General features: G+C 65.5%; 1 protein-coding gene across 1 annotated transcript in view; it reads left to right on the top strand.

The window, feature by feature from the left end:
* Positions 1 to 24,008, top strand: part of LOC119254859 (E3 ubiquitin-protein ligase PDZRN3-like) — a 56,019-nt gene that overhangs the window by 3,676 nt on the left and 28,335 nt on the right. The window contains 2 exon segments of the mRNA XM_037521913.1: positions 1,071 to 1,157; positions 2,385 to 2,492. Of these exon segments, the coding sequence (XP_037377810.1) occupies positions 1,071 to 1,157; positions 2,385 to 2,492 (195 nt within the window).

The raw sequence follows: 24,008 nt of genomic DNA, 5'->3' as shown, positions 1-24,008 counted from the left end.
GCGGCGCGTGCTTGTCCCTGGGACTGTGTTTGCATCTCCAGGGCTCTGTCCCCAACACTGGGCCCTGCTCTGCTATGGACTGGACTGGCGTGGCTGGACACACCCTGTGGGTGGGTTCATATGAAGGCCCACCCTGCCCGCCGCTGACAGCGGCCCCGGGACATGCATGCGTGAGAAGTGTCCTGAGGCCCCCGCGTTAGGGAATTTGCTCCAGGAGCGGGAGACTCTCGTCCCTCTGGCCCCACGTGGCTGTGCGGAGCCCAGGCCGGGGCCGTGCTGCCTCCGAAGGCGGGGGAGGGTGGGGCGGTGGCAGCCTCTGCCGGTGACGTGCCGGTCACGAGGTGGCTGCGCTGTGTGTGGACGGAGCCCACCGTGGGCTGTCCCTATGGGCAGCGCAGCCACAGTGCCCACACACGTCCAGCGGCCTGGGGAGGAGGGCGGTGCTGGGTCATGGATGAGCTGCGGACCTGTCTCAGCAGGTCAGGCACCCCGTGCGGCCTCTAGGCGACCACCCTGCGGTGTCCGCCCCGCTGCTAACCCTCTCCCGGGGCTGCCTCCCAGGGACACAGTGGCCTGCTGGTGTGGACACGGGAGCTCTTGCAGGAGGCCCCGTGAGTGGAGTGGTGGTACCTGCCAGGCGGGGCCTGCGCTGCACACGCCTGAGGGTTGGGTCCACTGTCTCCCCCCGGAGGATCCCTGAGTCACCCCTGGAGTGGAGTCTGGTTTTCTGCCTTTGATTTTTCGTGGCCATCATCCCCCAGGCCTCCCAGAGGTGGCCACGGGCAGGGCAGCCTCCCGGGGGGCCCACAGGGCAGGACCAGGTGCGTGAGGATGAGGCCATGGGCCAGGCCGCCCAGGCAGGCCCTCGGGACCCAGGTCATGGAGGAAAGTGCTCGCCGGGCCTGGATGCCCACCGCCTGCTCCCAGGGGCCTGGCCCAGCGCTCCAGGTCATCTTCCCCAAGAGGAGGGCCCCTGGCAGTCAGCTGTGTTGGGTGGGCGGCACGGCCCATAGGGAGGGGCCTCCCCACCGCCCATCCAGCGAATGAAGCCTCCGCTCCTTCGTCCGCAGGGCGAGGACGCCCGGAGCCTGACGCTGGTGCTGCACCGCGACGCCGGTGCCCTGGGCTTCAACATCATCGGTGGCCGGCCCTGCGTGGTAAGTGGCCCGAGGCGTCCCCTCCCCAGCATAGCTGGGTCCAGGTGGGGCTGGTGTTATCCAGAGCCCTTGGGTCTGGGCTGCCCAGTGTGGGGCTGCATCTGCCGGGTGAGTCCTGGTCGGGGCCGGCCCTCGATCAGCGGTACTGCCCACGGCTGCTGGGGAGTGTCCAGCCTGCCGGCCTCCGGGGTCCCCGCTCTGCCGACCATGTTCTCACTTGTTAGCCTGAAAGGGAAACTCACACTCACTGTTAACAAGCAGGTGTTGGCTGTTGTCCGCGGCTGGGGTGGCGCAGAGGCCACGGGGCCCCGCGGTGGGGACTTCGGCACATAGTGAGTGGATACAGTAGCAGATCGAGGGGGGCAGCAAGGGGACAGTGTGGGGGTGGGCGCCAGGGGCTGGCAGAGGGTGGCCCAGCCCTGACAGGCCTGGGTCCAGTTCACGGCACCACAGGCAGCTGGTTCCTGGGAGGCAGGCGTCGGGGCACTCAGGGCACCTCGGGAGCCGAGTTCTGAGGGCGGAGAGATGCTGGATCCCTAGGCAGCACCGCCCCTGGGCCATGCAGTCGGGCCAGGCTCCCACGGGGTGGGGTCAGCCGGGGCCGCTTGCCTGCGGGTACCCGGACGGTTGCGGGGCTGGAGGAGGCAGAGCTGGTCCAAGAGGCCCCTGCGTCCGGGGCTCGGGTGGCGACGAGAGGGTCACCCTAAGCTCCCCGTGCTCTCGGCAAAGCCGTGGTTTCGGAAACAAGCGACTGGTGCTGGGGAGACAGCTCAGTCCAGGGAGACACTGGCCGCTGGGCTGCATGGGGGGCCTGAGGACGGGCTGAATCTGAGCTGGGGTGTGGGGCGTGCTGGTCTGGTCTTGGGCTCCAGGAGCGCCCGCCTAGGGGCAGGCAGGGGGCCTGGTGCCAAGGAGCTGGGCGCTGAGCGGTGAGGGACTGGGGTGGCCGTGGCGGGCAGAGGTCGGAGGCGCCTCCTGCCCTGCTGATCCCATCCCTGCCCCAACCCAGCATTTCCCGCCTGAGCCTGGGACGGGGACTCAGAACCCGGCCGGCCCAAGGGCTGGTGTCCACAGCAGGCTGGACAGCGAGCAGGTGTGGGGTGCTGACCGTGCAGGCAGCCTGGAGTAAGGGGCCGGGCCTTGGAGGGGCCTGGACACCAGGGCCTGTTCCTGTCTCCTGGGCCTCGTCAAGGCCTCGCCTTCACACCATGTTGTTTTAACCCGAAGGACAACCAAGATGGACCGTCCAGTGAAGGCATTTTCGTTTCCCGCGTAGCCGACGGCGGGCCGGCGGCCAAGGATGGGGGCCTGCAGATCCACGACCGCATCGTGGAGGTAGGTGCAGGGTCGCCTGGGCTGCCTGGAGGGGCCTGAGGGAGCCAGACAGGGGCAGTTCCCCCAGGGCCAAACTGCATCCTGCCTCGGTTGTTCCGTGGGGCCTCTGTGTCCGTGAGGCCAGCCCAGGGCTCACCGCTGCCCGCTGTGCCCCTCACCCTGCTGCTCTGGTGTGCAGTTCTTTGCCCCTCAGCTCGGGCACTGGAGACCGGTCGCCCCGGGACAGCACTGCAGGTGTCCTAGACGCTGCGAGGGGCTGGGTGGGCAGGCCGGGTGCCCCTCCTGGCGTGGACACCCGCAGGGTGGTTAGCGGCAACGTGAGGAAAGCCCTGGCCGGCCGCTGCTGGCTGCCCACTGCTGGGCACGAGTGGGCGCGGTTGCTCGGGAGCTGCCGCAGCGCCGGGGCTGTGCTCAGCCATCTGCCTCGCCGCCCTGTCCAGCCATGACTCAGAGGCCCTCCCCCGCGCCGCCAGAGACACCACGTGGTAAGGTCATGCTGGGGGTGTGCCCCACGCTGAGGATGCGGCTAATGTGCCCTTCAGTTTGCAGGGGACTCTGGTCGGGCCTCCCCGAGGGCTTTGGGGGCTGCTGCTCCGCCGTCTCCGTCTCCGCCGCTGGCAGGGCTTCCCGAGCCCTGCGCACTCGCCGTCCCGTTGACAGGGAGAGGTTTTCTGAGCTGTGGTTCGGAAAGAGAAGCCCTGCTTCCACTGCTGAGATTCGGGGACGCAGCCATGACTGTGGAGCGGGCATTTCTTTGCTCTGAAGCTTCACGAGGAGAAGCCGCGTGGCCGGGTTTCCTCTTGGCAGAGGGTGCTCAGCCTCTGAGTGTTGGTGCAGCTTCAGGGAAGTGGCCCCCTCGGGACAGTCAGACACTGACCGCACCCCAGTGTGGAGACCGGCAGGCCCGGCTCGGACAGATTCGGGCCCCGGAGCATGTCCCGTCCAGCTGTTTATCATTGGGTGTTGCAGCTCTGCCTCCCCACCCTGACAGAGCCCCCCCATCAGAGGCCCCCAGTCAGAGCCCCCAGCAAAGCCACCCCCCAGCAGAGCCCCCCGGCCCCCACGTCTCATGGGGTGTTTGGAGACGCCTGCCATGCTCTCCTGTATGAAACTCACAGGTGGTGTCACGTGAGCCCGTGTCCTGGGGCGCGTGGAGGCAGGCGGTGGTGACAGTGATGGTGGCCCAGGGCCCGCCGGGAGCAGTAGTGGCACCAGCTCCTGCACAGAAGCTCTTTCCGTGCTCACCAGCGAGTGTCGCCATTCCAGCTGGCGGGAGGTACACACAGCAAGCCTCCCGCGCTAACCATTCAGGTGTTCTCTAGAGGACGCTGCCCAGCACCCCGCCCGTGCCTCCAGGACCTTCTCCCCAAACTCAGACTGCCCCGCCCCCTCCCCACGGCTCCAGCACGCGCTGAGGCCTCTGGCCAGCGCAGAGGCTGCCCCGCACCCGCCGTGCGAGTCACGGAGTTACGCTCCCTGGCTTTTGCTGTCAGGCGGCTCCCACAGCCACCTCGTAGTGGCCGTCTGTGCTCTCTCGCCAGCGCCGGCGAGCAGAGGAGAGTGGAATGTGAGTGGTGATGCATGGAGGTGTTTACACACTGTGGACTTTGCGTAGGAGAACAGTCTGCGTAGTAAACGTTTTGGTTATTATAGATATTTTAGGGCTGGGATTTCGGGGGACTTCACATGTTTGACGTCACATTTCTGTACTCTGGAATTATTCGTGGAAGTATTTTCGTAGTCCAGGAAGTGGTGAGGACGCAGGGTGATGAGTTGGGAGCTGCTTTTGAGTTCAGCTGCCCCGAAGCCGAGGCCAAGTGTTTAGAGGAAGCGCCTGGCCTTGGGCGGGGTAGGAGGTGGTGGCTGCCGGGACCTGGGCTGGCGGGATCCTGGCTGGGAGGGCACCGCTGCGCCTCTGTGGGTGTTCTGGGACCACAGGAGGATTTCACGACATCATCCACGAAGCCTTTTAAAATCAGAAGACGGGGCCTTCCTGGTGGCACAGCGGGTTGGAGCACAGCGCTGTGAAGCTGTCCGCAGCCTCTGCAGCGCGGGTTCAATTCCCGGCCGGCCAGAGAGATTCCCACATGGCGCAGCAGACCTCTCCTGTCTCCCCGCTGCTCCCCTCAGCGGTGTGTTTCAGTGGATCCACCTGTTCTGCTCCCCGCTCTGTCTCTGGTGAATCCTCTCACCCTCCCGCGCCTCTGGCCTGTACCCCAGCTCTTGTACAAAAATAAATCTTTAAAAAAATAAAATAAATAAAATCAGAAGACAGAAGAAATCAGGATAAGTGAATAAAACAGGAAAAGACTAAATCAGAAGTGGCTGATGTCCCCATTGAAATTTTTGAGTAAACACTGGGTAAAAAACGAGCTCTTTGGTGACTTCCTGAGGACAGGAGGCCAAGCCCCGACAACAGATGATCCGTCTGAGGTCAAGGCCTCTCAGCACATCTGGATACTTGCCTCCGAGTCGGGGTCTAACAACCATCTATATTTGGAATTTTAAAATTGTTTTTGCCTTTTCGCCTGTTGCTGTAAGACAGGAGGAGACAGCTGCATTTTGATTGAACCTGGGAATATGCTGGGATGTCTGATTCAGATGATGACTGTGAAGTGCATGCAAACTCGGCCTTGTGGGCAGTGCTGGGACCCGTCGGAGCAGCAGGTCGACTTCGTTTGGGGAACTCAGGCTTAGCAGGGTCTGGCGGTGGCGGCTCAAGCAGGCCTGGTGCTTGCTGGTCTGTGGGTCTCCTCGGGCAGGGCGGTGGGCGCTGGCTGGCCCTGCCCCTCTCACTGGGACCTGCTTGGGGGGACGCTGCAAGCTCAGTCCCAGTGAGGTGTGTGAACCAGGCCCCTCCCTCTGCCTCGGAGCCCTGGGCCTCCACCAGTAGGTGCCCAGACCACCCCACTGCCTGCCCTCCTGCCTTGGAGCCTTTGTGGCCTGGAGTCTGACCCTCTGCTCTGGGTTCAGGACGAAGGCCTAAGCAATGGGTTTTAGCCTCTCCCCCATCTCCCAATCTCCCAGGAGAGACAGTCCAGCCCATTTTAAAAGGGAGCAAAAATGTGCATTTTGTCCTCCGTGTTTGGAGACACTGAGTGGAGCTGCGTGGTGCGGATGGGCCTGGTCAGAGGCTGGTGGGGCCTCTCCCTGGAGCCTCAGAGGGACCGACCCAGCCACGCTGGTTTTTTGTTTTGTTTTTTTTTTTAAGATTTATTTATTTACTTATACAAGCACTGGATATAGTCAGAAGCGCGGGAGGGTGAGAGAATTCACCAGAGCCAGAGCAGGGAGCAGAGCAGGCAGAAGGACCGAAGTACACTGCTGAGGGGAGCAGCGGGCGGCAGGAGAGGTCTGCGCGCCATGCGGGACCCTCACCCAGGAGCTGGGGATCGAACCGGCGCTGCAGAGGCTGCGGGTAGCTCGCAACCCAGCGCTCAAACGCTGCACCACAGGAGAGGCCCCCAGCCACGCTGGTTTAAGGGTTCACTAGCCGGAAACATTCAAAGCACTTCCAAAATGTGATTAACTGTTTACTTTCAAAATCATGAGGGCGACAGAGTGGCGTGTTGAATTCTTCGTGGTGTGTGTTCTTAGTCTAAGGGGGAGGGAGATATCACAGGCCTGCCCCTGGGGGTCAGGGTGTGGAGTCACACGTGTCCCCGCTGCAGGGAGACGGTGTGTGAGATTTGCTGTCCATGGAGAGGGTCCCCTGGCCCAGACCTTGAATTCTGAGTGAACCTGGCCAGCCCCTGCTCTCTGAATGCTCAGCTTTGGCCCTGGGGGCAACCTGAGTGCACAGCTCCCCTGCTGTGTCAGCAGCCACACCTTCAAACCTGTGACATTGGAAGCTGGGTGGAGGAGTGCCTTCCCTCCTGACATCACACTGATTGGTGACCCAGGAGTCTGAGCTCACAGCCTTGCGGGGTGGCTGGTATCTAACAGCCTGGCAGCTGCCCGATCCACAGCTGCTTTAGGTGCAAAACAGTTTCTGGCTCCTCATTGGTGTTGGCGCAGGGGGACAAGTGGGGTTTCTTCTAGCTGTGAGGAGTTTGTATTTCATTGACCTCTTTCCTTAGGAACACTAGTTGTTCAGGTTATGTCTTTTTAGGATGACATCTTATGTCTTAAGATTAACAGAAACACCACTGTGGGAAAATTGGAAAATAGAATTAAGTATAAAGGGGAGCTAGAAGCCCCCACAGTAGTGTCCTGACAGACAGCATCAGCAGTTTGCTCACTGGGACCTGCGCTGGCCCTGACGGGCGTCTGATCAGGCTGTTTTCATTCTTGTTCTAAAGGTGAGCTCAGGTGGAGTGGAAGCGTTCAAGGAAAACAGGGTTGCACTTGGATTTCTGTGCTTTGCCTGGTTCTCCGAAATATCAGGAGCTGGTAGGCTGCTACGAGCCGGCTGGGTAATGCTAACGTGAGCTTGTGGGTGGAATGGTTGGTGACCATGGGCTCGTAGGAGAGGGACTCGGGCAAGTGTTAACATTTCTATTGAGAATGTGAACCTCCTAATACCATGAATGGAGCAGCATCTTTATTTTCTTTGGATTGAAAGATAAGTTTAAATATCAGATATAGAACTCCTTTCTTCATCACCATTGATGATAATGGTGACCAGCTAGGTGGAGTGTGTAATCTGTCATTCCACCTCCTTGTCAGCCCCAGGTGCCTGGAGGCCCCGCTCCCCGTCAGCCTTTGGTTTGTGGCGCAAAAGAGGGGACCTCTCAGACGGGGTGGAGGCTGCCCTGAGTTACGGAAGGTGTCACAGGAGCGTGACTGCAGCCCGGGGCCTGCCTCCTGACCAAGGTCCAAGCACACTTGAATGTTAATAGCCGCAGCCCTTCCCTGTGATGTGACAGCTCACGGTGTAGATTTTGTGGAGTGAAAGAACTTGTCTGGTGTGTGTCTCTTGAGCGTGCATCTGGACACACAACCTCGTGTCCTCCTCACAGTAGTAACCTGGGAGATTTCGCCTTTTTGGAGTTGCTTGTTGGAATCCCCAGACAAATGGGATGGGGCCTTGAGCTGTTTTGATGGTCATTCATGTGTAAAGACCCTTGTTTACACTTGGGGGGAACGGGAGCAGCCCTAGGCAGGTGCTGACCGAATTTCCTTGACACCCGTTCATAGGTAAGCTTGGGTCAATTTGCTTGATTATAGGTGAAATGCAGACTCTCATCTGCTAAAGTGACTAGATTCAGCAGGACGTCCTGCCTCAGAGAAGAGGACAGGACTGGACTGAAATGATATTCTTTCTCCTCAGTTTGTTTGGAAGTTGAATCCATATGGGTTTTTTTGTTTTTGTTTTTGCCATAATGATAACATCAAAGGCCGTCAGTGGGTTATTTGCGGCTTTTTGTTATAATCGACCCCAGTTCTAATTGAACTTTCAAAATTAAAAAATGTGGATTCAAGAAGTGAAATGTGATTGCTGCTTTCACTCCCGTCAGCGTATTCAGGGGGATCTAGCATGATGCCTGTGACAGGCTCAGGTCACAGGTGTGAAGGGCCCCTCCACTCCCTCAGCTCCCTCTGCTCCCCTCACTCTCCTCAGCTCCCCCAGCCCCTCCATTCCCCTAACCTCCCTAGACTCCCCTCAACTCCCTCCCCTCCCCTCAGCCCCCCTCAGCCCCCTCACTTCCCTCAGCTCCCCTCAACTCCCTCTGTTCCCCTCAGCCCCATCTACTCCCCTCAGCTCCCTCCCTCACCCTCTGAGGCAATTAGTTCAGTCCTGCTGCCCCTGGGCAGGGAGGGACACCAGCCCCCCTGTTCAGTGTGCTCTCAGGCACCCTGTTTGGTTAGAAACTGGCTTTTCTCTGCGGGGGCCGTTGTGTTCAGGTACCCTCACTCAGTGCTGTGCGGGGGGACAGGACAGTAGCAGCCTGGGCAGGCTGAGCTGCAGCAGGCAGGCACCTCCCTGGCTTGCTGAGGACCTGCCCTCCTCTTGGGAGCAGAGAGCAGAAGAGGCTGGGGCCAGTGAGGGCTTTGGGGACCCTCTTCCCCCACTCTGGGCAGCAGCACTCACTGTGGGTCACCCAGCACAGTGCTGTCCCCTCCGGGGCACAGGTGTGGCAGCCCTGCATCCGCCCTGCGCTCTCCTGAGCACACATGGTGTCTGCGCTGGCCCAGGCTGAGGGGCACCCTGGCCCATGGACCCTGTGCCCTGGCTGCAGTGACGGCGAGAGGGGCACGGAGGACTTGCATCCTGTCTATCACGGTCCCTCAGCGTCCATGGACCTGCCCCGTGCTCCCCGCATCAGCCCCCACTCAGCACTGTGCTGTCTGTGGCTTCCTGGGGGAGGGGACCCATGGGTGGCTGACGGGCCATCGGGCCCTGTGTCTGCCTGTCCCAGGACATGCTGGGGTGGGGCTGGAGTTGCCAGACCTGGATATAGAATTCCAAGCCACATGATCGCCCTGGGGTGACCTGCAGGCATCTGACATCAGAGGTGCCGGGAAGGGGGGCGGGTGTCGCGGAGGACAGTGGATGCCCTGCCAGCAGCATGACAGCTGGGCCTGCGGCTGTGGGTGCAGGAATAGCCTCTCGCTTAAAATAGACTCCAGTACTGGGAGGCGGGGCGCTGTGTGGAAGTCGGGGAGCGCGCAGGCCTAGGAAGGGAAGCCGCGGGACGCCCCGTCTTGCCTTTTTAAGAAAAAGATAAATGCAATGAACGGAAGGGCAGCAGCTCAGGTGTGACAGCCGCTGGGCCCACGGGGTGCGTCTTTCCGCCAGCGCTGGTCCCATTCCCCCCCCCCCGCCCCCATGGCTGTCGTGGCTGCCGGTCTGGGCAGCCTGACTCCGGTCCTGCCTGTCAGAGGTTTGGTCCCCAGCGCCCCGCGGGCCCAGGAGGCACCCCACTCCTGTGCTGCCTCAGCTTCCCTGGGAGAGCCCAGCTGCGCTCCTGCCCTGGTGTTCTCCCGCCCGGGCCAGGAAATGCCCCTTTGAGGCTAAGCTGGGGTGACGACCCTTGATAAGGGGGGGGCTGGGGGTCTCTCTGAGGGGTGCTGGGGGGCCCGTGGCTTCCCCCGAGACTCCCTGGGGCGGGAGGGCACAGAGTGTGGCCTGTCCAGGAAGGACATTTGTGTTCCTTTCATGGTGGATATTTAGGCCACGGTGCTGCCACCTGAATGCTGCGCCGGGGAAGAAGCTGAGAACTGAAAACAGGGGAGCGCCTCCCCAAACTGAGGGCACGCTGGCGGCCACGTCACCGTCACCCTCGGGGTTGGGACAGTCCTGAGGGGCGTTTCCTGGCCTGTTTCTCCTAACATCTGCCAGAAGACAATGGAAGCCTGTGTTTCCCAGGCCACGGGATGGAGAGGCTGAGAGATCCACTCCCCACCCAGGCGCAGGGCAGGGCAGGGGCCTCGCGCACCTGAGGTCACTCCTGGGGGGCGTCCGCGGTCGGGAGGCCTGGCCAGGCAGACGTGCCTCGTGGAACAGCCTCTGGAGAAGGCGAGGCAGCGCAGCTCCCCCTCCCGGGCTCTGGTCAGTCCCTGCCGGGGCCCGGGGAGCGAGCTCTGCCTGCAGGGCCCGTGTCCAGCAGCACCTCGGCCGCCCGCCCGCCCGGAGGGTGTCGCTCACAGGCCCCCATGAGCATCCCCCCGAGTCCCGAGGCGCCCCAACCTGAGCTGCCTTGAGGGCCAGAGCGTGGGGTGCTGGGGGGAGCGTCTCCCCGCCCTGTCCAGGGCTGTGCCCCACCCCGGAGGGAGCGCAGCCCAGGAGGACGCCCTCCCCGCCGCCCACGCGCGGCCGAGCGCCCCGAGGCCGCCGCCCGTGCGCAGCCCCGGCCCCGGCTGCAGGGAGGCCGCTGCCGGGGCGCAGGTCTGCTCCCGCCGGGGGCCGGCCCTGGCCCGCTGGGGTGGCGGCCGCGAGGCAGCCTCCGCAGCCGCCCTCAGGGGCCCCGGGGCTCCAGGCTGGGGGGCCGGGGGCGGGGCCGTGCGGGCCTGAGGCCGGGTGGGGCAGGAGGGGCCGCCCGCTGCCCGGGCACCGGGGCCAGGGCCGCCAGGAGGCCCCGCGGCCAGAGGCCCACGCGGGGCTCAGCAGGCCGGGCCCGCCGCGGGCGCAGCTGCCCGAGACCGGGGCGGTGGCCGCGCGGAGGCCGCCTCGCCCGCCCCGGCCCCGGCCCCGGCCCCGGCCCCGGCCCCGGAGGCGGCGCCACAGACGCCCAGGAACGCGGCCGCGGGGGCGCCGGGCGGGCGGCAGGGGGCCTGTTGAGCCCCAGCCCGGCCTCGGGGCGCCGCCCAGGCGCCGGACACGGGCCGAGGCCACCTGCAGGGGCCGGGCTGCGCCCCCTCCCGGGCGGCCGCTGGGCGCCGCTTCCCCGCAGCCCCAGCCCCAGGCGGCCCGGGGTCCCCGCCCGCCCGGGTCCTGGTGCGACCCTGGCTTATATCCTCTTCAGGGGCCCCGCCCACAGGTCTGATTGGGCCATTTCTCAACCCTGTGGCCGATTGGGCCACTTAGCACCAATCAGCTCACAGCTCGCACCTGATTGGCCCGGTCCGGCAAGTGCGCGGCTGCGTGCAGGGCCCGAGGCGCCGCCTCAGCCTGGCCCGCGAGGCCGGCTCTGGGCGTCCCGGCGCGGAGGGCCAGGCCCGCGCCCCTCGCCCGGAGCCCGCGCCTGCGGGGCGGGGCGGGCCGGCCGGGTGCTGGGCCGCGGCTCCCGGCCCGGCGCTCGCTCGCGGGTGGGGCCTCCCGCCGCCCGGGGCACCCCGAGCCGCCCCGCAGGCCCGGCCGGAGCTCGCGGGACCGGGGCGCGGGTGCCGGGCCGGTGGCGCGCGGGGCTGTCCGCGCCGCGTCCCCGGGGGCGGGTCACTTCGGGGCGCCGGTTGTGGCGCAGACGGCCACCCCCTCCCTTCCCCAGGCCGCCGGCTGTGCGAGCCCTGGGCCTCGGCTCCAGCCCGCCGGTCTCTCCCCGCGCCCACGGGCTCCCCCGCCCCCCGCGGGCTCCCCCGCCCCCCCTTGGGCTCCCCCCACCCCCCGCGGGCTCCCCCGCGCCCCACGGACTCTCCCTGCCCCTTCGGGCTCCCCCGCCCCCCACGGGCTCCCCCGAGGGCTCCCCCGCCCCCCCCCCGCGCCCCACGGGCTTCCCCGCCCCCCACGGGCTCCCCCACCCACCCCGCTCCCCCGAGGGCTCCCCCGCCCGCCCCGCGCCCCACGGGCTCCCCTGCCCCCCACGGGCTCCCCCACCCCCCCCCGCTCCCCCGAGGGCTCCCCGCCCCCCCCGCGCCCCACGGGCTCCCCCGCCCCCCACGGACTCTCCCTGCCCCTTCGGGCTCCCCCGCCCCCCCTTCCCCCACGGGCCCGCGTGGCGGCTCCTCGGACCAGCGCCCGCCCCTTGTCGGCTGCGGCAGGTGGTGCTCGGAGCCCTTAATGCAGCTGTGTACTTCCTGGTCATGGACTAGGCCAATCAGGGGCGAGCTATGAGCTGATTGGTGCTAAATGGCCCAATCAGCCACAGGATTGAAAAACGGCCCAATCAGACCTGTGGGCGGGGCACCTGAGGGAATATAAGCCCGGTCGGGCGCTGAGAGGGCGGCCTCGCTGCCTGGCCCGAGGGCGCGGTGGAGGGGCGGGCAGCCGCCCTCGGGGAGGGGGGGAGGGAGGGAGGCCCGAGACTCGGCCAGGCCCGGCCTCCGGCCCTGTGGACGCTGCGCCAGCGGCCCTGGGCCGCCCCTGGAGGCGCTGTCTCCGGCGAGTGTCGAGGAGCCGCGGGCACTGGGGGCCCCGGGCGGCCTCCGGAGGCCCCGCGGCGACCTGGCGCCCAGCGGGGCCCCCACGGACACTGCGGGCCGCGGGAGCGCCTTGCTCCCCTCTTTGTAACGTGAACCCCGGGCGCCCCAGAGCCTGAGGCCCTGGCAGCGCGGGGCGAGGCGCAGGAGGCGGCCTGGCCCCGGCCCCGGCCCTTGGCTCGGCTCGGCCCGCAGGCCCCGTGCGCGGGTGCGGCTGCCGCGTCCCCGGCCTGCTCTCAGCCCGCGGGGCTTCGGGGCTGAGTTCCCAGAGCCGGGCAGGGGGGCGGCCACTCCCGCCGCCTGGCGTCCCCCCTGGGATCCCCCCCAGGGGTTCCCCCTTGGCGTCCCCCCCCGGCGTCCCCCCCTTACGTCCCCCCCCGCGTCCCCCCCTGGCGTCCCCCCCTGGCATCCCCCCCCCCGGCGTCCCCCCCTGGCGTCCCCCCCCTGGCGTCCCCCCGGGGTCCCACCCTGGGGTCCCACCCCGGCGTCCCCCCCCCCCGCGTCCCCTCCGGCGTCCCCCCCGGCGTCCCCCCCTGGCGCCCCCCCCTGGGGTCCCCCCCTGGGGTCCCACCCCGCCTCCCGCTTCACTTCGTTCCACCACCTGCTCGGCCCTCAGCCGCGTCTGGGCAGCCCTGCCCCAGGGCCGAGCGTCGCCCTCGGGGCCTGGAAAGGGCCCGGTGTCTCACACGGGCCTTTTTCAGCAGCGTTCGGGTATCCATTTCTTCAGCCCTAAAGAAAAACGTCACAGCCAGGAACTTGTTTTTAAAGTAAAGTGTTGTCACCTCCGGGGATGCGCAGAGCCGCAGGGCCAGAGCCGCCCGCCCGCTCAGCAGCCTCTCGCGTTCCGAGGCGCTGCTGCTACTGTGCAGAGGAAATGCGAGATTTTGTCATCGACTGTGAGTTCTTTCCCTTTGCTCCTCGTGTGTCACGCCCAGTGACCCGAGGATCTCCCGCATCCTGGACTCACGGTCAGAGAGAGTGAGCAGGTTCTTGTGTCGTGATGACGTGGGCTCCCGCGTTAAGTGTCTTCAGAAATGCCGGTCCCTAGAGGCCGGAAGAGATGCCCAGTGGTGACTCGACGCGAACAGCAGAGAGGCTGGCCCAACGTGCCAGATGCATCCAGATCTGTGCTTCTGTTTGGTACAGTCGTCTGACTACGTAGTAGTTACTATGAAGCTTTGGGTTTAAAATGTCATTTTTTGCCTGGATTAGGAGTGAAGGGCAAGCACTCACTCTCCGCCACAGAACAGAGGATTCCAGCCATAAGCTGAGAGCTTGTCAGGGGCAGCTCCCTCGCCTGACCGACTGTGCTCCAAGCAGAGATAATGCGGATTCTTTAACTTGAAGCAGCTGTTGTCTTTATATGGCGCTTTGTGTTTTCCGGAAGTGGGGAAGTTATAAAGAGTACTGTGTTGTTCTGTGAAAGCAGCTGCTGCCTGGCTCTGCCGTGGAATTGCGCCCAGGCCCTGGTGTCCTGGGGGAGTGGAGCGGCTGGGGGAGGGCCTGAGGGGTGCAGGGGAGCTCCTGTGGGGGTGCTGGGTGGGCTGGGGAACGCTCCTTGGTGGGGGGCTTGGGGCGGAGGGCTCCTGGGTGGGGGCCTGGGGGCGGGGAAAGCTCTTGTGGGGTGGGCTGGGGAGAGCTCCTCGGTGGGGTCTGGGTGGGCTGGGGGGAGCTCCTGTGGTGGGGCTGGGTGGGCTGGGGAGAGCTCCTGGGGGGGCTGGGCAGGGGTCCAGGCAGCCTGAAGCCGCCCTTGTTCTTCAGAGGGGAAGGGCCTGCCAGGGAGAGCAGTCGTTTTTAGAAAATGTCAGCGGGGAAATGTTAATTACTTAACAGAACTGAGGAGTTTCTAAACATCCTGGTGCAGGAATCCTGCAGATCAGGGCTCTCTGTGGGCTGTGGGTCGGGTCTGGCTCCGCGTCTGGACGACCACAGCGGCTCAGAGGGCGGGACAAAGGTGTCCTTCCAGGCAGGCCTGCCAGGCTCCCGTGTCCTCAGCGCAGGGCAGGGCTGGTTCCTGGATAGAGCCCCAGCCATGCACCCTCCTTGCAGACGCCCCGACTGTGGTCACATCCTCCCCCAGAGGAGAGAAGGAATTACTGGCTCAGATTCAGAAACTCCAGCACTTGGCTGCACTCCGGCCCCTGAGGAGCCCGAGAGACGAGTGCGGCGTCCCTGCAGCTGCTCGGCCGTGCTGCTGACTAGAGCGGCTCCGCAGCCAGGCTGGGGGCCCTACCTGGCACCAGGCCTCGGGCTTGGGCCTGGGGTGATGGCCCCGCACTGTGTGCCTGTGGAAACCACGATCCTGAGAACTTACTAGAGCCCTGAGCCAGCAGGCAAGCCCAGTCGTGGTGGTGGATGGACATCCCCACGCCCCCTTCCTCCCTGGCCTGAATGCCCTCTGGGCGGGGAATGGGTGCTCTGTACCATGGTTAAGAAAATCAGAAGGAAGAGAAAGCACACGGTGTTCTTGACTGTGTGGGACTTGGTCCCAGGGCATTCACGGAGAATATCCCTGTGATACGCCCGTGAGGCTCACTCCCAGACAACTGTAAACTGGGGCATGGAATGTCCTGGTGGGGTGACAGCTGCTTGGGTCCAGGGCTGTGTGTGAGGTATTTGGGGCCTGGCCAGAGCCTGCACCCAACTGAGAGCCTCACAGGTCCCCACGGCCCCCACCCATCGTGGCCACCCGTGTGCAGGCCTCTCACCCCAGCACAGCGCGGGGCCCTGCTTCCTGTTGCCTTCCCGGGCCTGCAAGCCCAGGTGCTGGAGGGTGGACTGGGGGAGCAGTTATAATTGTCAGTACTTCCCACAGTCACGAGAAATAAACAAACTAATTGGCAAATAATGTTAATTATCTTTTTTACTAACCTTCATTGTCACCACACTGCCCCTCTTTGGAGTCTCTCTCAGCCTATTGTTTTTCATGATAGTTTTGCCCTTTAGATCACTGGGCTGGACCCCTGGTCGTCCAGCTGCAGCGGTCAGGGTCAGGGACGGCAGCACCCAGCGGCCCTTTAGGGGGGAGTGTTTGCCTGGAACCCAAAGAGGAGCTGCCCTGACCCCAGTTTATCGAGCGCCTTCACGACTGGCCAAGTGCCAGTCATGGTGACATGTGCAGCATTTGTAAATGACAGACCGTGTGTCCACACTGCGTGCCTGAAGGCTGTCACGTTCCACAGAATCGAGTGGGCAGGAGTGAGCTGTCCTCTGGGATATGCATGGGCATGGACGCTGCACGCACCTGCTCTTCGTGGTCCTTGTTTTCCCCAGGGAAGGAAATATACTCGTTTCATAGGGTCATGGGGAGTTAGTGAGGTTGCGACCTGAGTTTAGGTCAGTCGTGACCCAGGTGAGGGAGTGAAGATACATGAGAAACTGCGTGGTGAGACGCAGCTGGGGTGGGGCAGGGTGGTCACTCCCCTGCGCTGTGTCCCCATGTGCGAGTGAAGCCTGGGACCCACGAGAACACCAGCGCTGAGGTGAGCAGCCGGCCTGGCACCAGAGACTCGAGAGGGATATGGCATGTGCGTGTCCTCTTGGCGGGCCTGACCCCGAGCTCCAGTGGAGGCCGCTTCCCCCAGGAGCAGAGGTCAGGGGACATAGGGGCATAGACATCACAGTGGTCTGGACACGTGGGGCCACCAGGTCAGCCACTGCCCAGCAGCTCAGCCTTCGGTGATCCCGCTGGATCCTCTGGCCCAGGTCTCACCATCCTTGAAGGCCAGGGCCGGGGCCGGTGTGGTGCTGTGATGGTGTGGCAGGTGGCACAGGGCTCGCTCGCCTGCCGCTTCAAGGCCATAGAACGCTGAGCCTCCCTGGCCCTCTTGGGCTGCTCTGCTGCCCCACCATGCATGGCAGTGTCCACCTTGCCAAGACTGAGGCCACCAAAGGAAGCCTGAATTGAGAGCGGGTGATGCCGTAACTTTGGAAAATAATCTAAAAGGTTTTGTGTTCATTCCTGGCAAGGGTAAATCTAAAAGTCTGGTGTGTGTTGCTTCCGCCGGACGCTCCAGTCCAGCTGGGATCCGCCAGCCGAGAACGTGTCCTCAGCAGCACAACCCGCCCGGGCACTGCGGAGGAGGTGTCCCAGGCCGCGGGACACCCCTTCCCCACTCCAGGGCCATGTGTGGGTCTCCTGTCTGCATTTTCAAAGAATTGTAGCAGAATTGGGATGGAGAATGCTTAGATTTCACACCTGGCAAGCAAAGCGCCCCCTGCCCTGAGCCCAAGGCCAGGGCAGCTGGCCGGCCAGAGGGGCCGCATGTCTGCCTGGCGTCTGCTGCGCTCATGGCCACACCATCTCTGAGGGAACTGGAAGGGGAGGGAGTGTGAACCTGTGGCAGCCTCGGTGTGGGGCAGCAGGTATGTCCCAAGGTGGATCCTCCCATAAAGGTGACGTCCAGCTGGATGCGCAGCAGCAGCTGCTACACAGGCCTGGACCTGTGTCTGACAAGCTTAACCATGAAGATGGTGCTGCCCAGTGGCCTCCCTGGAGATGAGACAGGCTTACTGGTTGTGGCCGCCTCCTGCCAGCTGACCATGAGCAGGGCCCTGTGTGCCAGAACAACCTCTTGGGAGAGGCGGCGGCCCCCTCCACTCCCAGCTGGCTTGCTCTGCCGGCCTCCACACTGGAGCTCGAGGGACACCACAGCCCTCATCACTTCAGCAAGGTACTGCTGATGGCAGAGGTGGGGGGAGCAGCGGGACCAGGGCACCCCGGGTGGGACTCTTGGACCAACCTTTCTAGCTGGGTCCAGGTGGGGCTGGTGCGGCACCCACAGGTGCCCACAACACCCCCTGTCGGGCCTCTCCAGCGGTTTCCTGGGTTGTCACAGAAAAAGGTGGCGTGGGCCCAAGCAGCCTGCAGGCCACCCGCCCCCAGATGGCCCCGGCCGGGCAGGCTCAGCATTGAGAACAGGCTCCAGGCTGAGGCGCGGCCAGGCGTCTCTGCACCCTGGGACACCACGGGGGACCCTGGGCCTGTCCCCTGGCCCAGGCTCATGGTGGGCGGGCGCCACGTGCACCTGCGCAGACCACACTCGGGCCTGACCTCTGATTTCCTCCAGCGGCGGGAGGTGGGTGATGATGACGTGCGTCTCAACTTGCAGAGGTGTGGGGAGGTTGGGATCAGGCACCTCTGAGGGGGTGTGTGGCCTGGAATGAGAGGTGGACTAGAACACGGCTCCAGCCCACGAGGGCTGCACCCCGACCTGCCTCTTCCTGCTCAAATAGACGCCCCATCCCCCACAGGCTGTCCTGTACTGGGGCGTGGGGTCCCGCTTCCTCCCGGCTCTGGGTGGAATGCTGTCAGAATTGCCGAGGACCCGAGAGGCCTGGCCTGCCTGCCCCGGGAGGCGCCTGCTGGCCTTGGCCTGGGCTGGGCGCCGGCTCTGCCCCCGGTGGTGCAGCTGGCCGCCCCCTTCCGGTGCCCAGGCCTCGGGCGGCGCCCTGTGCTGCCCCAGAAGAAAAGTGCCCGTTCTGTCCCTGCCGGACCCTCCTGACCATGTGCTCGCCGCCCGGGGCCTGGGAACAGAGCGCCCTTCTTCTGTGGCCCAGGGGGAGAATGGTCCCGCTTCAGCCGCAGGACGCACACGGCAGCTGAGGCTCCACTCTCCCCAACAGAGGGCCGTTGTCTGTGCTGGGCCGGCCTGTGGCCTGAGCTGGCGCCCCGCCCTGCGCTGTGTCCTGGCGGCCTGCAGCCCGCCCGCCCGCCCGCCCGCAGCAACTCAGCCCACGCCCGGCCTCCTCCTTGGGAGGATTGCTTTGACCCAGACTCCTGACTTTCTGACATGTAAAATGCAAACTGCCCCTTCCTTCAGGGGCTTCCTGCAGAGCTGTGCCTGGGGCCTGCCGTGGCTCCCCAGGAACCCTGTCCACTGGTGCGGGCGGGCCTCTTCCCGGCCCCACCCTGCAGGAGCTTCAGGAGGGCTGTGGGGGAGGCTGAGGCCTCTTGAGTCCAGGGCTTTGGTGGGTGAGCCCGCAGGTGCGCACGGAGGCCTTGGGCTGGAGGGCGCCCCGGGCAGGGAGAGCACCCCGAGCCAGGAGGGCCCTCGGGGGGGGCTGCCCCTCACGGCCTCCCTTGGAACACCCAGGTGACTTCCAGGAGCTCAGGGACACGCCACGCTGGCCATTCTTCGTGGTCCCCAGCAGCCCCCAAGAGCCAGTGTTTCTTGGCTGGTTTCAGGGAAACCGCGGCCCCGGAGCTCGTGGTCCTCGGTCCCCACCGCGGCCCAGCTGGGGGCCTGGGGCCCGGGAGGAAGGGCCGCCGCGGCCCCACCCGCCTTTGGCCCGGCGGGCGCCGGCACCCACCTCCGGCTGGGACGCCTCGTCCCGCGGGCTCCGCCTCTCGGGCCCCCCAGCGCCAGCCGGGAGCTTCCGCGTGCGCGCCGGGCGGGGCGCCGGCCTCTGCGGTGCTGGGCCTCTGGGGACGGCCCGCCTTCCGGCGTGGGGGCGGGAGCCCGGCCGCGCACACGGGCGGGCGGCCCCGGAACCCCGCGGACGGGCACAGCGGGGCCCGTGCGCCGCCCTCCAAGGCCAGCCCCACCCTTGGGCGGCCCCAGCCTCTGCGGGGGGCGGGAGAGACCCGCGACGCTCCCGCAGTGCTGGCGGGCGGGGCGGCGCTTGGCCGGAGGCCGGGGTCCCTCAGGGCCGCCAGGGCCGCCGCGGAGCTCGTGCCTCGGCCCTCCGGGGGCCCCCGCGCCCGGCCGTGAGCGGGGTCCCGCTGCGCGTCCCGTCCGCGCGGGCGTCGTCGAGGCCGCGGCCGCACCGTGTCCGCGTCGTGACCCGGCACCCCGGCACCCCCAGCCTCGCGCCCGCCGCAGGGCCGCGGGGCGGAGCCAGCGGGTCCGGCGAGGCCGCGGGGCCGGGGCGGGGCGGGGCGGGGCGCCCCGTCGGCGCAGGCCGCGCGCGGCCCGGGGCGGGGGCTCCCGGGCGGACACCCTCGGGCCTGCCGGCCTGCCCCCGCCCGTCCGCACCGCAGGCCCCGCGGGCCGGCGCGGGTCTCCTCCCGGCCGAGGCGCGGGCTCTTCCTGCGGCGCCGCTGAGGCGCGCGCGGGGCGGGAGGGGCGCGGCACGGCCGCCCCCCAGAGCCGCCGAGGCGCCCCGAGGCCAGCACCAGAGCCGCCCGCGCAGGACCAGGACGGCGCCCCGCGGCGGGGCCAGGCGGAGCGCGCCCCGGGACGGCCCCACGGGACGCCCGTCGCGGCCTCGCGCCCCAGCCGCGGAGGCGGGGTCCGGGCGGGCGGCGAGGGGCTCGCGGGCCGCCTCCCCGGGGGCGCGGGCACCCGGGTCGCGGAGCCCGGCCAGCGCGGGCCGCTGCGGGGGCGCCCAGCCCTAAGCGCCAGCAGCTCGGGGGAGGCCGCGCCCGGGGCTCCTCCAGGCGGCGAAGACACGCCGAGCCGTCCAGCGCGCGCTCCTCGGCCCCCGGCTTATACCCTGTTTCAGGGGCCCCGCCCACAAGTCTGATTGGACCATTTTTCAATCCTGTGGCTGATTGGGCCATTTGGCACCAATCAGCTCAGAGCTCACACCTGATTGGCTGTTCCATGATCCGGGAAGTGCAGCCTTCCATAAAAGGGCTCTGAGGGGCGGGGCCTCCCCGGTGGCGCAGCAGTTGAGCCCTGGGTTGCGAAGCTGCCCGCAGCCTCTGCAGCGCCGGTTCGATCCCCGGCCTCCAGGTGCGTGTACTTTGGTCCTTCTGCCTGTTCTATTTCCCCTCTGGCTCTGGTGAATTCTCTCACCCTCCTGCGCTTCTGACTGTACCCAGTGCTTGTATAAATAAATAAATAAATCTTTAGAAAAAATAAAAGGGCTCTGAGGGGCCACGCTGCCGGCAGACTTTGCAGAGGCCCCTGCCGCGCCCACCCTGAAGCCCTGGGGTTCGGGGCATGCGACTAGTGACGGTATCAGCTCAGCTAACCCCTGTCGGTGCCTGTGGTGTTGCGACGGCTTGAGATGTGCTTGGCGGGTGGCCGGCTTCTGCGCGGCAGCCCCACAGCACAGGCAGGCGGGCAGGTGGACGGGCAGGCGGACAGACAGGCAGCGGACAGGAAGGCAGGCGGACGGGTGGGCAGGCAGTCAGGAGGGCAGGCAGGTGGACTGGCAGGCAGACAGGAGGGCAGGGGGTCAGACAGAAGGGCAGGCGGACAGGCGGACAGGCGGACAGACAGGTGGACTGGCGGACAGGCGGGTGGGTGGGCGGACAGGAGGGCAGGGGGTCAGATAGGCGGACAGGCGGGAGGGCGGACAGGAGGGCAGGCAGGCGCACCCGCAGGCCAATGGGCAGACAGACAGATAGGCAAGCGGAAGACAGACAGGCGGATGGGTGGGCAGACAGGCGGACAGACGGGCGGATAGGCAGGCGGACAGGCGGATAGGCCTGCCGCAGATGTGTGACCGAGCCCCTCATCAGGCCCGTGTGGCCGTGCCCAGGGGCATCTCAGTCAGCATCGCTGCCCCCTGGGCCGGTGCCGCGTGTCCAGGACGGCGCTGTGGCCAGCGTGTGTGTGTGGGCTGGGGCTGGCTGGGCCTGCTGCCTCCGTCTCCTGCCCCAATCCCCGGCCCAGCTGCGGGACACTGAGCACCGAGGCGGGGCCTGGCGAACCCTAGGGCTGTGCCGGTGCGGCGCGGCCAGTGCCCCCCAGAGTCAGAAGCCCAGACCCAGGGAGTGGAAGCTGCAGGTGTCAGGGGAAGCTGAGCCCCAGGCGGGAGCCCCGGGGAGGGGAGATCGTGGACGCGGGAGGGTGACTGATGCCCTGCGCCTCTTCTGAAGCTGTGCTTGAAACATGAGGTCATAGTGCCTGGAGGTTTAAAATAGAAAGTGACTGTGTGGGTGTCAGAACTCGGGCATGCGCCCCAGTGAGAGGGGCTGACGTCAGATTTATGACCTCGGGGGGCTCTTCCAGCTGCACGATGGGTCACTTACAGCTTGCTTGTAAAAGAAGCCCTGGGAAAGACATTTTGAAGGAACCATTAAAATAAATGTCAATTTAACCTATAAAGGAAACAGCTGCTTAAAACTTTAGTTTCTCTCTAAAGAGCGGCAGACACTGAGTTGCCAAACTTCTTTGTGATGACATTTTTTGTTTATAACGGTAACGTTTTAAAGTTGAAATCAGGAAAATATTGGGACGCCCCCCACAGCAGGCGTGTGCTGTGCCTTTCCGTGACAGTGCGGGGCCTCCCTGCGCCCTGCCCTGTCCTGCGGACGGGAAGAACTTTTTCTTTATTATTCACACACCCTCTGAGTGTCCAGGGGGAGGTGAGTGCTTTGGCACTGCCTGGCCAGAAGGTGGCGCTTGGACCCTCCCTCACCCCTGGTACCTCTGCCAGGAACCCACCAGGCATCCGGCGCCCCCGTGGGCACACAAGCCCGGACCCTGCGGCTTGTCTTTCCAGTCCCCATCCCCGCCCCAGGGGGTGTGATCCTGGCCCTGCACGCACGGGGCTGGGTCGCTCTCTCCTCACATTTAAAGTTTTTTTCTGTCAGACCTTTTCCAGGGGCCCCAGCACAGTTGGGGTGCGTACGTGAAGACGGGTGTGTGTCGGGGGTTCTGTCCTGGGGGCTGCACACAGAGAAGTAGACAGATCGGAGACCTTGGAGGAAATAACTTGTAGGAAACCAGCCCCCCGCTTCCTGCTCAGACCCGCCTGGCCAGCTGCACGTGCTTAGACGTTGGACACCCCATAGAAGTGGACTCTTCTGTAAAAACCTGTCATTTTGGCTGCAGCCAAGTTATAATTTTGATTGAAAACATCTTAATTACCTCACACAAGTGGTTTTGTGGTTGATCCTAGGCCTCCTGAGCCAAGATGCCTGCCTCACAGCGCAGCCCAAGGGCCTGTGGTGGGGATACCCTGGCATTCCTCTCGAAGTCTAGCCTGTGGGGTCCCCCCAGATGTGGGGCTGGACATTCAGCCTCAGGGGATTCCATGCGGCTGCAGACAGGGTGTCCTCTTCCAACACTGCGCACCCTCTTTGTGCCCCAGGGGGAGCACGGTGAGGGGGAGCATGGTAGAGCACGGTGGGGGGAACACATGAGGGCACAGTGGGGGCACGGGAGAAGGGAGAGCTGCTCGCTGTGGTGCGGGCCTGCAGGCAGCAGGGACAGGCCCGGGCAGCGCCGGTGGTGGTGTGGAGGTTGGCCATCTCTGGGGGTCGATCCCGAGGACCCTGGGAAGGAGCAGCAGGAACGAGTCTGTGGAGGGAGTGGGACCTGGGAGTGCAGAGGACGGCGCCCGGAGGGACCCGCGGAGGGAGCCACAGAGTTGACACGGGAAGGTCAGGGTGATCGGGAGGCTGAGGGAGCCCCCAGGGGGGCGGGGCAGCTGTGGGGCGTGCCCTGTGGGGTCCCTGAATCCACGCAGAGTCCTTCTGAGGGTAAATGGTGACCTGAGAGTTCCAGGGGTGACAAGGTTTCTGATTCCCCAGCGGGACTTGCCGAGCGGAGCTGCTGAAACCCTGCAGGGTCGCCACTCGCCCGGCTGGCAGGTGCATGCTCTGAAACAGCCAGCGGGGAGGCTCTCAGGCGTGGTACCTGGGGCCAGGGGCAGGCACCCAGCCTGCGGGCCCTGCCTGAGGCCGCTCCAGGGGCCTCTCTCCTGGTTGTGAATAGCAGAGACACGAGTGGAGTGTCCTCCCAGTGTGTTTGAGTTAATCAGACGCTTCCTTGAAGAAAGCAAATAGCCGAGGTGAGCTCCAAGGCCACCGTGTCCTCTGCCAGCCGTGCCCACACTGAGCCTGGCCCGTGTCCCGGGGGCTGCGTCTTGGGGAGGCCGCATCCCGGGGGCTGCATCCACGGGGGCCGCGTCCCGGTGGGCTACATCCACGGGGGCTGCATCTGCGTACCTGGGTCCCTGCACAGCTGCACACCTGGGCACCTGTGTCAGACACCGTGTTCTGAAAGTGCAGTTCGCCATACAGATCAGTTTTGTGCTCTCAGGTGCATCTTGTGCGTCTGTCGGTAAGTGCCGGGGACTGCACTCTGATGGGTTGCCCGGTCTTGTGATGAGCAGTCAGCGAGGAGTGGACCCGGCGCCGACACCGCAGTTCTCAGGTGGGAGGAGACGGGGTGAGTGGGCCAGAGCCCCACTGCGGCTCCTGTCCCGCCCGCAGCTTCCTTCAAGCCCCCACAGTTCCAGAAAAGCAAAGAGACACAGCCCTGGCCGACTGAGGGAATCAGTGGCCCTGCCCGCCGGTGACCCGCAGGCCGGCTGCAGCCCCCTCCAGTGCCTGCTCCACACACCGCCTCTGCCCAAGCTCCTGTGAGGCCACCGCGGGCTCAGGGGCTGGAGGCTCCTCCCTGGCGTCCACCGCAGCCCTGTCTGGGACAGGGAAGACGACGCAGGCCACCAGGGCCCTTCGCCCAGCGGCAGCGAGTGGGTACCTGAGGGGCGGGTCGTAGATGACGAGACAGGGTCTCAGCCTTGCTGTCCAGAGAGGACACCCCTGCTTAGGCCAGGGGACCCCACATGGGCCAGAGCGCACGCCCGGCCTGGTCTCCCATCACAGCAGGCAGACAAGGAGGTGGTGTCCCCTTCCTGAAGGGGCAGGTCCTCCGCAGGCGCCGGTGATGGTCACCCATGACCATGTCCACAGGTGGAGATCCCGTCCCTGCCGCAGCCCCCACAGCCCTGTCCGTGTTGCGAGCCACGTCTCAGCGGAGACTCTCGCGGCAAGCAAGCGGCTGCCCACGCAGTCGGTCATCAGTGCTCACACGCACTGGGCTCGGTGCTCGACCACGTTCTGGGCGCTCTGCTGTCCAGGGCACCAGCTAC

Source organism: Talpa occidentalis, unplaced genomic scaffold (assembly GCF_014898055.3).
Source record: "Talpa occidentalis isolate TD23 unplaced genomic scaffold, MPIMG_talOcc4v2.1 talOcc4.10, whole genome shotgun sequence".
Lineage (NCBI taxonomy): Eukaryota > Metazoa > Chordata > Mammalia > Eulipotyphla > Talpidae > Talpa > Talpa occidentalis.
The sequence above is the reverse complement of the archived record's forward strand: the minus strand, read 5'-3'. Positions and strand labels throughout refer to the sequence as shown.